We start from the raw sequence: 14,071 nt of genomic DNA, 5'->3' as shown, positions 1-14,071 counted from the left end.
CTTTACCGTGAGTTCTCAGATCTCAACATTAGTATTTGGATCCGAGATAGTGCATGCAGCACTGGTGAGCCCTGTGTACTACGTCATTGTCTTATTCATGGATAGCTGATGATGCTTTTGTTTGCCATCTTCAGGCTTCAGGATTCACACCTGTAGAACTCTACAGTGACTGTGGAAGGTGGCATCCAGAACAGGATGGTAGGGGACTGGTTTGGGAAATTCTGGTGTGCTACCACAGGTATGTTCTCTGTGATATCTCACTTCATGTAGTAGATACTGGTCGGGATGGTACTAAATATATGGCATTGAAGATTCTTGGGTAATACGAAGGATTATAATCAAACAGTATTACCAGGTTATTCTTACGGTATGTGGCATAAATGAGATTCTGTTACCATGCATACGGCGCCGTCGTTGGCATCTGGTTGGTGAATCGGACAGTTTCTTAGTGAATTCTACCGATTCAAGCCGCCTCCACAATCGGTGAACCAAAAAGAGCTCCTGTTATTTTCTAGTGAATTTTCCGAGTTCAGAAAGTGAAAATTACTGGTTGATACAGTGAGACTTTTGGTAATTTTCATGGCCAGCGGACCGACTCGTGGATCTCGACTTCGACGTCGAGGATCTCGTTTGCCATGAGAACCTGCTTGCACTCCTTGACAGCGGCGAGACCATCTTCACCGGAGAGGGTGCCAGGCTTGATGCCGATCCAGACAACGATGGGGGCGACGTACTCTCCGGTGAAACTGATGCGAACAATGTCCATGCTTGTCCACTTTACCCCCTTGGAATCGAGGATGTTGAGGATCCGAGGAGCGAGGTTGTCCCAGACCGCGTTCAGGGGGTGGTTGCTGCTGATGGGCCTAAGCTCCTTGCAAGGGAGGTATGCCTCAGGGTCGGTGGGTGGCTCCCAAGTATCGGTGCCCTGAAGATTTCGCTTACTATCGGAGTCTCGGAAAGTGGTAAGACCTAATAATATTTCAGGGGGAAAGTACACACTGCCCCCTTCAGCGCATTCCTCGCCCTCTTTTATGTACATCGGTGGAGTCTGGTGGAGCCTTGCATTAAGTGCTTGGCTATCGTCACTATGAATTCATAACTACATATGTGGACGAACCGCTGTGGAGTAATGACGTTGAGACTCGTATCATACAAATACAGAAGATTAACATACATATCGGGTCGGAGTAAATACTGGCAAATATCCAAGTCCAACATTACCCCCTCGTTAAGATCTTTCGTCCTCGAAAGAAGGAACATCAACTAACTATCGTATACAAGAGTATCTCAGCGATAAAAGAAGACAAAATAATTACCGGTACAAGAGACATTGTTTTTCTGGAGCCTCCAGAAAAAATAAGCGCATGAAACAAACAATGACAAACATACATTCAGTGCTGTCCTCAACGTCTCGCAAGGTCAGCTTTTCGTCTCGCTTCAGCATCCTTTCGCTGTAAATCTGCACTCGCATACCATAATGGCGGCTCGGGATCAAGTTTTGAAGGTAAGTACCATTTCAAACGCTCTCCATTGTAGAGTCGATGAAGGATATATCCGTTGTGGGTGCTAAGCTGATACGTGTTTTTATCAGTGACATCTCGAATAATGAACGGTCCATCCCAGCGTGGGTGGATTTTCGAATCAGGTTCTGACCTTCGAAGAACAAGATCTCCAATTCCCAAAGCACGCTCGCGATAGGAACTTTCGCGGCATTCAGCCTGTTCTTCAAGGCGGCGCCTAGCACGTTCATTAGCCTCTTCGCGCTCCAAGTCCTGGATATGTTCAAGTCGTTCGTTCTGTAGCTGACCAATCTCCTCATCAGTAGGAGGCACTTGAATAGTGTCAGCAACGAGATCGTGAGGCAGACGAGGTGTGCACCTGTAAGTCAAATAAAATGCGGAGGTCCCCGAGCGGCGATTAATATGTGCGCGGTGTGCCAGCAAGGCATCGTCAATGTAAGTATCCCAATTACCTTGTGAATTCGGGGCACAATAGTGCATTAACATCTCTTCCAGCTCGTAGTTGAAACGCTCAAGGCGACCATTCATTTGCGGGTGGTAGGGCGTCGTGCAAAGGTCATTGACCGAAAGACGGCGGAGGAAATTTTGAACCAGGTAGGATATAAATTCTTCACCGTTATCAGTCAGGATACTCAAAGGTTTCCCATGCGCAGTAATAATTTTCTTCAGCATCGAAACAACAGCTTCCTTCGAGTGTTGCGGGAGTGGATCTGTGTAGGTCCAACCAGTGCCATGGTCCATTGCGGTCAATAAATATGCATTACCGGCGGCTGTGCGTGGGAGGGGACCGACGAAATCAAGAGCCCAACGGCTCCAAGCTCCAATGCATGGAAGAGGATGCAAAGGTTGAGTCGGGACAGGGCCACTGCACGAGAATTGACAATGATCACAGGTGCGAATAACGAAATTGACAACCTCCGAAAGATCGGGCAGCCAGGCACGGTCCTTGATGGCTTCAACAACCGGTCAGAAACCAAGGTGACCAAGATCCTGATGAACGTTCTATACTAACATCTCCGATTGCTTGAAATTCATAGGAACCACCAAGACCTTATTATCAAGAAGGCGATACATCACATCACTGCACATGAAGAAGCCGCGCTGGTCAGGACTAGAGTCACCACTATCGGCTTTTGCGCGTAAGCTATCATACCATTTCTTCAGTGTCTGGTACACTGACCTAGGTTCTTCTGTCTGTTCTTGAGATGATTTGGGTGCAGGTTCGGCTTGGTTGTTGCGATACAACCATTCTTCGGAACCAAAAATCAAATCCGCACTATTCGTGTGTGGAAGCGTAGGTGCTGGCACCACAACCATAGGATGAGCAAAGAGCGGGCCCAATGTATCGGAATCCGGTATATCTTCACCGTCGCATCATGATAATGCATCAGCAGCGAGCTGATGCTTCCCTGGACGATAGACAATCTTCATGTCAAAATGGCCGATATTGTCAGCAAAGCGCTGTAAACGACGGCCGAGATTCTTTTGAGTAAGAAAGTATTTCAATGATTCATGATCTGTCCTGACAACGATAGGTGACCCCTCGACGTAGGCATGCCATTTTTGAAGTAAATAATCAATGGCCAGCATCTCGCGCTCCTGCGCAGAATATCTCTGTTCGGTTGATGTCAAACGACGAGATTCGTAGGCAATAGGGTGAAGATCGCGATCACGAAACTCAAAGCGAGCGTCAGAAGAATTGCTATTCCTTCCCCCTTCGCTAGACGCTTCGAGTGGATAAGATGTCTGTTGCAAAACTCCTCCGATACATTCGCCGGACGCATCGCTATCAATGACGAAAACTTGCCATGGAACTGGATAGATAAGCAGAGGCGGACTGGTGAGATGATGTTTCAAACTTTGAAATGCCTGTGCACAACTTTCAGGCCATTCAATAGTCGATCCTTTCTGCGGACGTCCTTTTAAGAGAAAGTAGAGAGCTCCAGCTGTCTTCGCAAAACTCCGTATGAAACGTCTGTAATAGCCAGCGATATTCAAGAAACCCTGGAGCTGGGTTATGGTCTGGGGACGAGGCCAAGTCAATATCACTGATATCTTATCAGGGTTTGGACGTATACCTTCAGCAGAAATGATGTGTCCGAGATAGAGTAGTTCGGTAGCTCCCCATATACATTTGGCTTCATTAAGGACGAGTTCGTGTGCGGCAAGGGTGCTAAGGATGGCATCAACATGTTGGATGTGCTGCTCCAATGTCAGTGAGTAGATTATGATGTCATTGAGATAAACCATGGCGAACTTATCGAGCTGGTTACGTAGAACGTCATTCATCATGGTTTGAAAGGTGGCAGGAGCATTAACTAGCCCGAAGGGCATGACACGAAACTGGTAATGACTGAATCGAGTTTGAAATGCGGTCTTCATTTTAGTATTGTCGGTGAGACATACCTGCCAGTAACCTGATTTGAGGTCGAGAGACGTAAAATAATGAGCTCCCGCTAAATTTTGATATGAATTATCAATGCGCAGTAAAGGGTAACTATTGCGGATCGTCTTTTCATTCAGTAGACAATAATTCATGCAAATCTGCATAGTTCCATCTTTCTTCCTTACCGGCATCAATGGAGATGACCAAGGGGACTCACTCGGCTCGATGATGCCTTCTGCTAGGCCTTCATTAACGAAATCCCGAATAGCTTCATGTTCAAGTGGCGAAAATGGTCATCCACGAGCTCGGATAGGCTGCTGATTTGGGTCCTTTAATTCTACCAAATGCATCTATTGACGCTTCAGTGGAAAGTCTACCTTTTTTCGAAATAGCTTAGGGAATTTGTTCTTCACGAAGTCCTTCAACTTCGTACCAAATGACTTCTTTTTCTCTGATCTCATATTCAAACTATCCCTTTCTTCGGCCATAACATGCAGCGGTGACTCGGCCGTTACTAACGTGGGTGACGTGTGAACAGCGTCAGTCGACGAAGACTTAACCGGAGTCTGCTTACTTGGGTGAATCTCCGTGGTTCTCATGTTTCGATCATCTGAAAGCATCCAAGAGTTCTTCGGCCAGCAGGGTTGAGCGTTATGTTGCTTCATAAAGTTCTGACCGATGACGAGACCGTAATGAAGGTGGCTATTTGGATCAAGCACATATGCATACATTCTGTACTTGATACCACCTAACATAATACGGAATTGTGCAAAGGCAGATGTCGTAGTACTGCCGGCTCCTAATATAACGCGGGTGTCAATGGGAAAAACTTCTGCACGAATCCGTCGAACGAGTTCAAGCTTGATATAAGAGCACGCTGCTCCCGTGTCGAGGATAGCATCCGTTTCATGCCATTTACGGCAATCTCAATCACCTAGTTTGACGCCATAAGATGGTAATTTTGTATGACCACCGTCAGTAAGTACAAGATTGTGCAGTTCCAGACAACCGAGCTGATCCTCAATGTCTGTCGACTCCGGCAGAGCATCTTTGAACAGCAGAGCATTCTCGAAGGCATGTAAATCTTGGCATGGACGAGAGCACGAAGGTTGCAACTGTCGAGGCTTTCTTGGTAAGCGACAATTGCGAGCGAAGTGACCAAACCCATTACAGTTGAAACAACGTACCCGGGAATCGGTCCTGGCCCCGCTACTATTCCTCGACATAGGCTGCATCACATCGAGATCCATCAGCACTGGCCCAGTGCTTGCCACGGGCGGTGTCGATATCGAGACAGGTGGTGTGAATGATTCAGGGATGGCAGAAGAACGCTGCGGGTTTTTGCGAAAGAAGTTCTTGGCCTTTTTCGTTAGTGAGGAGCCATGATTCTGCGTGCTGCAATATAGATTCGAAAGTCGGTCGAGTTTGCGGGCGGCATGATACATCTCCTCCGGCTTGGTTGGCTTCTTGCGACGGAGATCCCTAGCGATATTGGGAGGGAGATAGCTAAGGAAATGGGAAAGCCGATCACCAAAAGTCATTTCCTGAACAGGAATCTGGGACTCATACGTTCTAAAGTTCTCGCTGTAACGTGCAAGATTTCCTTTATACGTTATCGTGCGAAGCTCATTATGGAGGCTTTCAATTCGGAGCAGCGAATCATACTTGCCTTTGAGCCATCACTTCATTCCGTCCCAGTCCAACACTTTCCCTTGCTCCTTCATTTCCTTTTTTTGTGCGATGTAGCTGCGCATCACGTCGTCACGAAGTAAGATCAAAATTTGTGTGACCCAGTCAACCGCTGAAACGTGCTGGGCTGTAAGGTAATCTTCAATAATCGAGATCCAGGCATTCACGTCGTCCGAATCGCATCCTTGGAAAAGCAGGAGGTCAGCCTTGATACTCATCGGTCGCATAGCAGTCATCATAGAGGGCGAAGCTGAGCTCTGTGGAGGTGCCTGCACAGTTATCTGCGCTGTAGACAGAGCGTTCTGTAAGACGTTCTGCATCTGAGCAGCACTCACGGTACTTGCCTGTGCCGCGGCCGCTTCTGCAGATACCTGTGAAATCCTTTGGTCAAGCACATCCAAAATTGGCTGCAAGGCTTGAAAACTCTCAGGTGAGACTGCGGCAGCAAGCACTGCAAGTAATGGATGAAGGTCGGCCATAGCGCTAAATAATCAATGAAGGGATGAGGACGTACGTTGATTAAAACCCAGATAGAACAAAGACTAGAGAATGACGTAGAATAGAGGCAAAACTAATAGATAGCTGTTGAAGTCGGCAACAGGGTAAGCGTGTCGGAATGAAGGAATCAATGACCCTTCATTTGCGCAAATGAAGATTTCGCTTACTATCGGAGTCTCGGAAAGCGGTGAGACCTAATAATATTTTGGGGGAAAAGTACACACTGCCCCCTTCAGCGCATTCCTCGCCCATCAGTGGAGTCTGGTGGAGTCTCGCATTAAGTGCTTGGCTATCGTCACTATGAATTCATAACTACATATGTGGATGAACCGCTGTGGAGTAATGACGTTGAGACTCGTATCGTACAAATACAGAAGATTAACATACATATCGGGTCGGAGTAAATACTGGCAAATATCCAAGTCCAATAGCCCGTGCGAGCCATGAGGACTGGCTTGGAGTACAGCCTGTAATAGTAGTACTTGGCCTCCAGATAGGAGACAGGGAGGTGAAAAGAAGCAGTGGTGCTGTGAGGAGAACCTAGTTTGTCGGTGATGGAGTCGCTAAGGGCGAGGCTCGAGAGTTCGCCCCAAGTGGGCACAGCCTTCTCCTTCTCCTTCTCCCTCTCCCTCTCCTTGTAGAGGGCAATGCACTGAGCGAGGAAATCGGGGCTCATAGCTGAAGGAAGAGGTTAGAACGGGAAACCGAGCATATAATGGCAGGTACGAACAATCCATGGTTTATGTATATCAATGAGAATCGGTTGAGAGACGAGCAAACTGGTGATAGCGGTTGAGAAAGCTGGTTGCAGAGAGATAACTGAGTGGATGACTTCCCATAAGCAATTTAGGGGATAGCAACCCGGCGGTTTCTACACATTTAGAACTCTTCGGCTGACCTCGGCAGTGAGTTTAGTCCCTGACAACCTTCCTGAAATAGATATTCCATTTGTCGGAGATGATTTATGACTAAGCTGCCAGACCGGCATAAGGTTTTGGAACTCCGTGAACACCCCTAAATCAGTTAAGTCTGGATAGAACAGAGGCCAAATTTATTAGTAGTATCGTTGACCCGGATATGCCAAACGGTACAGTAGTGCCAAATCTTTCCTACGATTTTCTCTGTCCTCCGGATTCCTCTGTAAAAATAGGTCAAGTATTCTATAGGCTACACCATCATACTATAAAAGTTTCAGGAAGATCCAGAGAATATTTCGTTCTAATAAATTCTAAAGGTGTATTTTTAGAGGTGACTTGAGCCAATGGCTTTTGCTCCATCAACTTTGGTCGTAGAGAGGCCCTTGCACTCGCCTAGCCAACTGACTTCACTACAGGTTTAGGACCCTGGGCTAAGTCCCACAACACCACCACCTCCCACAAAAGGCACCCCCGCAGTCCGCGCTCCTCCTGTGCTCCTCCCATGCCCGTCCCCTGCGCTCCTGCCAAACCTGCCGCTGCCCTGCGACCTTCGTCGCCCCCGCCGATGTGTCAGCATCAGGAAAAATTCCCCTGATTCTGTAGGGGTCCATAGTTGTAGTAGTCCGCATATCTGTGTCATCAACCCTCAAATCTGTAGCATCATGTAGCATCACATGACAACACCGTAGCCCATTGTAGGATCGCGCGGGAATGTCATAGCAGGCTATAGCTTGCATACCTCCCCGCGAGCGTATGTTACAGCAGTTCTGCAGTAGCTGAGTAGTGCGACGTAGAAAGACATATCAATATAATATCCGGTTCATTCCCCTGTAGCATGACTAAATTCCCTTCTGGCTTACTTTGCTTCATAAAACAGATATGATTTGCATTCTACTCATTAGGCTAAGGTAGTAATAATACTAGTGGCCAACTTTCTTAGATTCTAATGATAACTTGTCATCACCATTATCAAGCGCCTTCCATGCCAGGTACCGCCTCGTTGTCACTGTCGTTGGTCTCGGATTCCTCCCACTCGCGAATAGCAGCCTCAAATGCAGACATATCGAGTGCAGGCACTGTCGTTTTGCTGATCGGCTCGGCACCAGAATGGAAGCTGTCAAATCAACCATCAGTACTGTACAGCAGTCAGAGGAAGGTTCAGGGTGTACCGTGCATTGCCATGCCATAAGTTGCACCGCTTGCGAAGGATGCCATAATTGATGGTATGCTTCTCAAAGTCATGTAGGCAATGAAGGTGGGCTTGATAAACTTCCTTATAGCTGGCGGCAGTGAACGGGACATCTTCTTTGATACCCGTGGCCCATTCATCGATGCCGCACTCCACCTAGATGTTGTAGACATAAGCAACAATACAATGAAGAATGCATGCACTTACTGCAGCGAGGACCAATGCAATAGTCACCACGGGCATTGGGTTGAAGTACCCATGATAGCGCACACCCTCATCATGCTTGTTGGCAAACCACATGTCGTTGATCACCATCTGGATGATCTCCGACTTGTAGAGGCCCTTCTTCATGGCCGGATCCTGTGGAGTGAGATGAAAGATGAAAATAAGATTCTCAGACACAAGTGCGTATAAAAAAGGAGTAGACAGACCTCATATACAAAAGAATATCCATCCTTGAGGTCCTCAGCGCGCTGGCAGTTGCGCAAGATAGCGCTCTTGTTCTCGCCACTTTGGAAGCCGTAGAATGACTGGATAATGCCACGGACCTTCGTTTTCAACTCACCGCGAATGTGAGATGTGCGCTTCATGATCTATTATGGAAGGTCAGTCAATGCACCAGTAAAGACGGATGAAATACCATTTTGATTAATGTGGTCATCACCATAACATTGAGGCCTGTCTGCTCGCAAGCCTTCTTCCAGGCTTGCTGCGCCATCTCGATCTCGAATGTACTGGTGTCCGGGAAGGGAGCCTCCGTGCTAACCATGCACCGAAAGATCGCAATCGTGATTGTGAGGACCTCCTGAGTGGCATCATCAAAGTCCTTCACCCTCGGACGGCTTGATCCATCGGAGCCCTTCTGATACTTAGGCTGCATGGGGCCATCACACTCGCCATCGCTGCCATCGTCATTATCATCATCACATCCGCGCTTCTTGAAAGCGGACAGTGTGATGGTGACAGCATCCACGTTGTCCTCGATCACAATGCGAGTGACATTTGCCTTCAGGACATGGCGACGTATGACAACGGGCTCATCATCGTCATTGCGATCATCGTCACTGGGCACAACCAGTGGGGGAGTCTCATCTGGAATGAATCAGATGAATCATGAGCTTTGAAGAAATATCGGACAGAAGTACATACCTGTGTTCCTGCGCCCCTTGTTGGTGGTAGCAGCAAGAGGGAGTCTGTCTGCACGATAAGGAAGAGCCTTCTTGGCAGAGAGCTTTGTGGTCACAGTGCGGTCCGTGAACTGAGCAGTCATCAACACCAGTAAGTTGAGTAACAACGTGTATCGGCTCGACTTACCATGTAGTCTTCAACGTCATCCACATCGGACTGTTCAATTTCATCTTCGTTGACTTCTTCCCCATTCGCTTCTTGCTGGTGAAGCCGTGCACGACGCTCTGCTTTCTCAGCCTTCTTTACTTTCTCCACCTTGCGGCGTATAGCATCCACCTTCTCGGTAACCGGAAGGGGTGGGTAGAGGTCAGAGTATTCCAGTAAGAGACTATCCTACGGTGAACATTTAAGATATACTTACCACATTAATTTTCCTTCTCTGTGAGACGGCGCTGGCGAGCGGGAAGTGCACGTGCTGACTGGGTCGACATCACAATGGAAGATGAGTGCAGAGAGGAGAACAGCGGTGGGTTGCGGAATTGAGGAAGCTGACAAGAGTATTTATCCTACAACCGGGGCAAAGAACGCGTCAATAACACGCTCTCCCAAACCTTATGCAGTTGGTTGAACCGGATTCAACAAGGTCACGCCATGTCCAGTTCCGGAGTCATCGGGAGCCCTGGATTCTGCGAGATCGATGTCGCCATCTCGGCCGCATGCATGGACAGGAGTTGGCACCACAGTCCGAGGAGACACATTCGGCCCCCTGATGATATCTGGCAGACTGGGAGGGCTTCCTGCTTCGATCATGTCAGCTTCGCACTGCTGTAACTTTTGTTTTAGAGAACTACCTACCTTGGGTGGGCTGAAGAGACACATCAGCAGCCGTCGAGAATGTCGCCGTAAATGGGAGGATACCATCGCCAAAAAGACAGAGACAGTTTCCGTTTTCGACACAGAGGAGCAGGAAGAAAAGACTTACCACACGCTTCCTGAGGAACCTGTCATGGTGTCGCTAGTTGACGGTCCCCCTGGAAACTGTAATTCCACCTTTGACAGCTATATTCCTGCTCCTGTATGGGAGCTGTCTCCAGATGAAGAGGAAACCGAGGAATTGAACGCGCGCACCTCCAAGTGTGCGCGAGTTGAAGACGTACCCGATGAAGATGACATTCCAGCGGGGCGCTTCTACACCAACTACAGCTGTCGTCCGGTTGCAATGGTCCAAGTGCAGGGGAAGATGGTGTTCGAGAGGCAGCATGAGGAAGCACGGGAAATGCAGACCAGCGAGTATGCCCCCTTTTCAGACGAGGAGGAATGGCAACTGGCGGAGTGGTTAATGAAGCATCTGGGGCAGAACAGGATAGATGAATATCTGGACTTACCAATTGTGAGTACTCTGCCAGTGGTTTGCACATCACTTTGCATGGTCTGAAATGAGGCAGATGAAGAAGTGCATGCAGCCATCCTTCCACAATACTCGCGCATTTCTTCAGAAGGTCGATGAATTACCTACTGGTCCCGCGTGGTCCTGCAAGAAAGTTGTCGTCCAAGGGAATGCTGTGGCAGAGAATGGTGAGGTATTGAAGGAAGAGGTGGAACTTTGGCTTCGCGACCCAGTCGAGTGCATCAAGGAGCTGATTGGGAACCCGCTCTTCAAGGATTCAATGGCATATACTTCCGAAAAGGTATTCACTGACAAGGAAGGAGCTCGTCGTATTTACGACGAGATGTGGACAGGTGATTGGTGGTGGAAAACACAGGTTGGATCAGATCATGATCTCTGCACATGCACAGAACACTTACCTTTTGTAGGATAAACTGCCCGAAGGCGTGGTCATCGCCCCAGTGATCTTGTCCTCAGACAAGACAAAACTCACTCAGTTTTGTGGGGATAAATCTGCGTGGCCTGTGTACTTGAGCATTGGCAACATTTCGAAGGAGACCAGATGTCAGTCGTCTGCACGCGCAATGATTCTGATAGGCTACCTACCTGTGTCGAAGCTAGAGTGCTTTACAAAAGACTCACACTCTCTTGCAGGATACTGCCTGTTTCACCACTGCATGTCGCTGCTTCTCGTGCCGCTAGTGAAAGCCGGTAAGGATGGGGTGGACATGATATGTGCCGACTCCTTCATCCGACGAATCTACCCCATTGTTGCCTCCTATATCGCTGATTACCCAGAACAGTGTCTCGTCGCTTGTTGCAGCGAAAACCGCTGTCCCCGCTGTATTGTGAATCCGCGGGAGCACAGTGAAATGCTGGATACACTGCTGTTCCAAGATCCCGACGAGACATACGACACCTTGCAAAAGCAGAAGAAAGGTCTGGAACCTGCTGCATTCAAAGGCGAAGGCCTGTGCACCGTGTACAAACCCTTTTGGCACAACCTTCCCCACTGCAACATCTTTGCGTGCTTCACCCCAGACCTCCTGCACCAGCTACACAAAGGTGTCTTCAAGGACCATTTGGTCAGTTGGTGCATCGCCATCGCCAGGGAGGAGGAGATCGACCGGCGATTCAAAGCACTTGCAGGGTATCCGGGCTTGAGGCACTTCAAGAAAGGGATTAATACCATCACGCAATGGACGGGAACTGAGCACAAGGAGATGCAATGCATTTTTGTCGCGTTGTTGGCAGGTGCTGTTCCAGAGGAAGTTCTCACAGTTGCACGGGCACTTTTGGACTTTATTTATTACTCCCAGTTGCGCCTTCACACCACCGCCACCCTTGCATGCCTTGACACGTGTCTAAAAACATTTCATGACCACAAGCAGATCTTGATCGACTTCGAGGTGCGTTCGCACTTCAACATTCCAAAACTTCATGCACTGCAGCACTATGTCAATGCCATCCAACTATACGGTACTCCTGATGGCTTCAACACAGAGCTGCCGGAACGCTTGCACATCGACTATGCCAAGGAGGCCTACCGGGCAAGCAATAGGCAGGATTACGAGGAACAGATGGCATTATGGCTCCAGCGCCAGGAAGCCATCTACCAACGCAGCGCGTACCTGGCGTGGGCCACCCGTGTTTACAGTACAACTCCAGCTGTGCAACGAATTTCCGTTCAGGTCGATGAAGGGTATGACACAGACGCCGAGCCAGAGGAGGCTGATGTAGTGCCACCACCATCAATATCAGTTGACACAGAGCCTGTGCATAAGCTTGCAAAGACATGCCCAAAACCGAGGACATCGGTTGAATACTTGCAGCAAGTGCATGGAGCAGGCGACTTTCTCCCTGCACTGAAATCATTCTTGCAGAAACACCTACCCCATAACATAATCATTCCTGGTGCACAGGACCATTTCGATGTTTACAACCAGGTGGTCGTCGAGATGCCTTTCAATCCCGTTATCGGTGACAAGCACAGCCGCATGAGAATTCGTGCTGTCCCTTCAGTTCCACCCTCATCCACAGGGCGCAAGCCGGGCTCACCTGCACACTTTGACATGGCACTGGTTTACACAGATCGCGGCACAATCAAGAAGTGTGGGTTCAAAGGTACGTCCCTCTTAATGTGTTGCTGGTGCATTGCTGAATCTGTCACAGGTCTACAAGTAGGGCAAGTCCGTGCCATATTCTGCCTCCCACGTCAGTTTGGAGCCTATCTGCACCCTCTCGCATATGTCGAGTGGTTCACCGAGTTTTGGCCGCAACCAGACTCTACACTCAACATGTATCAAATCAGTCAGTCCACTCACAATCATGCACGTAATGCGGAGATCGTCCATGTCAATGATCTCATGCGGCCATGTCACTTGGTTCCGAAGTGTGGTACCAGTATTGATAACACTTGGACTACTGACAATGTCTATAAAAAGGCGTTGACATTTTACTTAAACCCTTTTATTAATGGTCATATGTTTTACAGAAGTACTGGCAGCTGCGCGGAGACGTAAGGCCCAACGGCTGGTCCACAAAGGTCGTATCGCGCTCCTTACATTTTCGCACCCGTGCGTTCGTTGGATGGATGTCGCGCCAGCCCGCCACCCCGTATGTCCCTGCATGCAGTGCTTGCGACTGAGGACACGAATGCGAGTGTGATGGCGGCAGCATCGGGCACGGCGAAGGCTCATAGGGGAAAGAATATGCATAGGCGGAGGTAGGTGGTAGAGGTGGTAATGTGTGGAGTATCATATACTGCCATGTACAGCATATAGTCTACAAAGCCATGGCTGACTGTACATGCCCCTGCTACTGCTATAGATCATCGAGCGAAGGCTACAATAGCTACAGTGAATGCTCGGAGAAGTGCCCCGAGATACAGGCATGCCATCGTGATACCGATCACTATGATCGGTCGCCTGGAGCTACCGCCTCTGAGGTTTTTCCAGATGAGAACCTGCGCCAGGTCTATGAGCTGCCGTCACAAACAATGACATGCTCCGGTCGCATTTCCCGACCCGCACAGCTGAGCCTCGCGTGCCGCTCGCCCTTAGGAAGGAGGTGATATAACGGCGATGCCGTTACGTGTCCGAACACGGCCAATGATTTCTCGATGATGCACGGTCTGTTCTTAGTTTCTTTATTCGGTATGCTAGCTACCTTGTATGTACAGAAAGTCCTACTTACAATCGCGCACGGACATTCTTAGTCAGCATGGGTTATAGCTCGCGCCCCGCCCGTTTGTATCCCATTGAATCAATGCACAAGTGTCCATTCCCATTAATATTGTTCATGATTCCTCCGTCCGAATTCCTGGAACCTCTCCGAGCATAACGGCTCACCTCTGTG

The 14,071-nt window shown here is 48.8% G+C and overlaps 3 protein-coding genes across 3 annotated transcripts; 1 reads left to right on the top strand and 2 right to left on the bottom strand.

Moving 5' to 3' along the window:
- Window positions 1–577: 577 nt before the first annotated feature.
- On the bottom strand, window positions 578–6,830 carry SCP_1403150 (hypothetical protein; the record flags this gene model as incomplete). Its single annotated transcript, XM_027764019.1, has 3 exons — window positions 578–969; window positions 6,481–6,771; window positions 6,824–6,830. 3 exons carry the CDS (start codon window positions 6,828–6,830, stop codon window positions 578–580), a joined length of 690 nt encoding a protein of 229 aa, XP_027619820.1.
- Window positions 6,831–7,979: 1,149 nt separating this feature from the next.
- On the bottom strand, window positions 7,980–9,733 carry SCP_1403140 (hypothetical protein; the record flags this gene model as incomplete). The annotated part of the gene is made up of 8 exons (XM_027764018.1): window positions 7,980–8,124; window positions 8,180–8,355; window positions 8,407–8,559; window positions 8,631–8,792; window positions 8,840–9,291; window positions 9,349–9,457; window positions 9,514–9,663; window positions 9,725–9,733. 8 exons carry the CDS (start codon window positions 9,731–9,733, stop codon window positions 7,980–7,982), a joined length of 1,356 nt encoding a protein of 451 aa, XP_027619819.1.
- Window positions 9,734–10,135: 402 nt separating this feature from the next.
- Window positions 10,136–13,124, top strand: SCP_1403130 (hypothetical protein; the record flags this gene model as incomplete). Its single annotated transcript, XM_027764017.1, has 5 exons — window positions 10,136–10,717; window positions 10,773–11,090; window positions 11,143–12,838; window positions 12,887–13,024; window positions 13,108–13,124. 5 exons carry the CDS (start codon window positions 10,136–10,138, stop codon window positions 13,122–13,124), a joined length of 2,751 nt encoding a protein of 916 aa, XP_027619818.1.
- Between the last annotated feature and the right edge of the window lie 947 nt (window positions 13,125–14,071).

This window comes from Sparassis crispa, assembly GCF_003851025.1.
Source record: "Sparassis crispa DNA, contig_000013F, whole genome shotgun sequence".
Classification (NCBI taxonomy): Eukaryota; Fungi; Basidiomycota; class Agaricomycetes; order Polyporales; family Sparassidaceae; genus Sparassis; species Sparassis crispa.
This window is presented reverse-complemented; position numbering and strand designations above follow the sequence as displayed.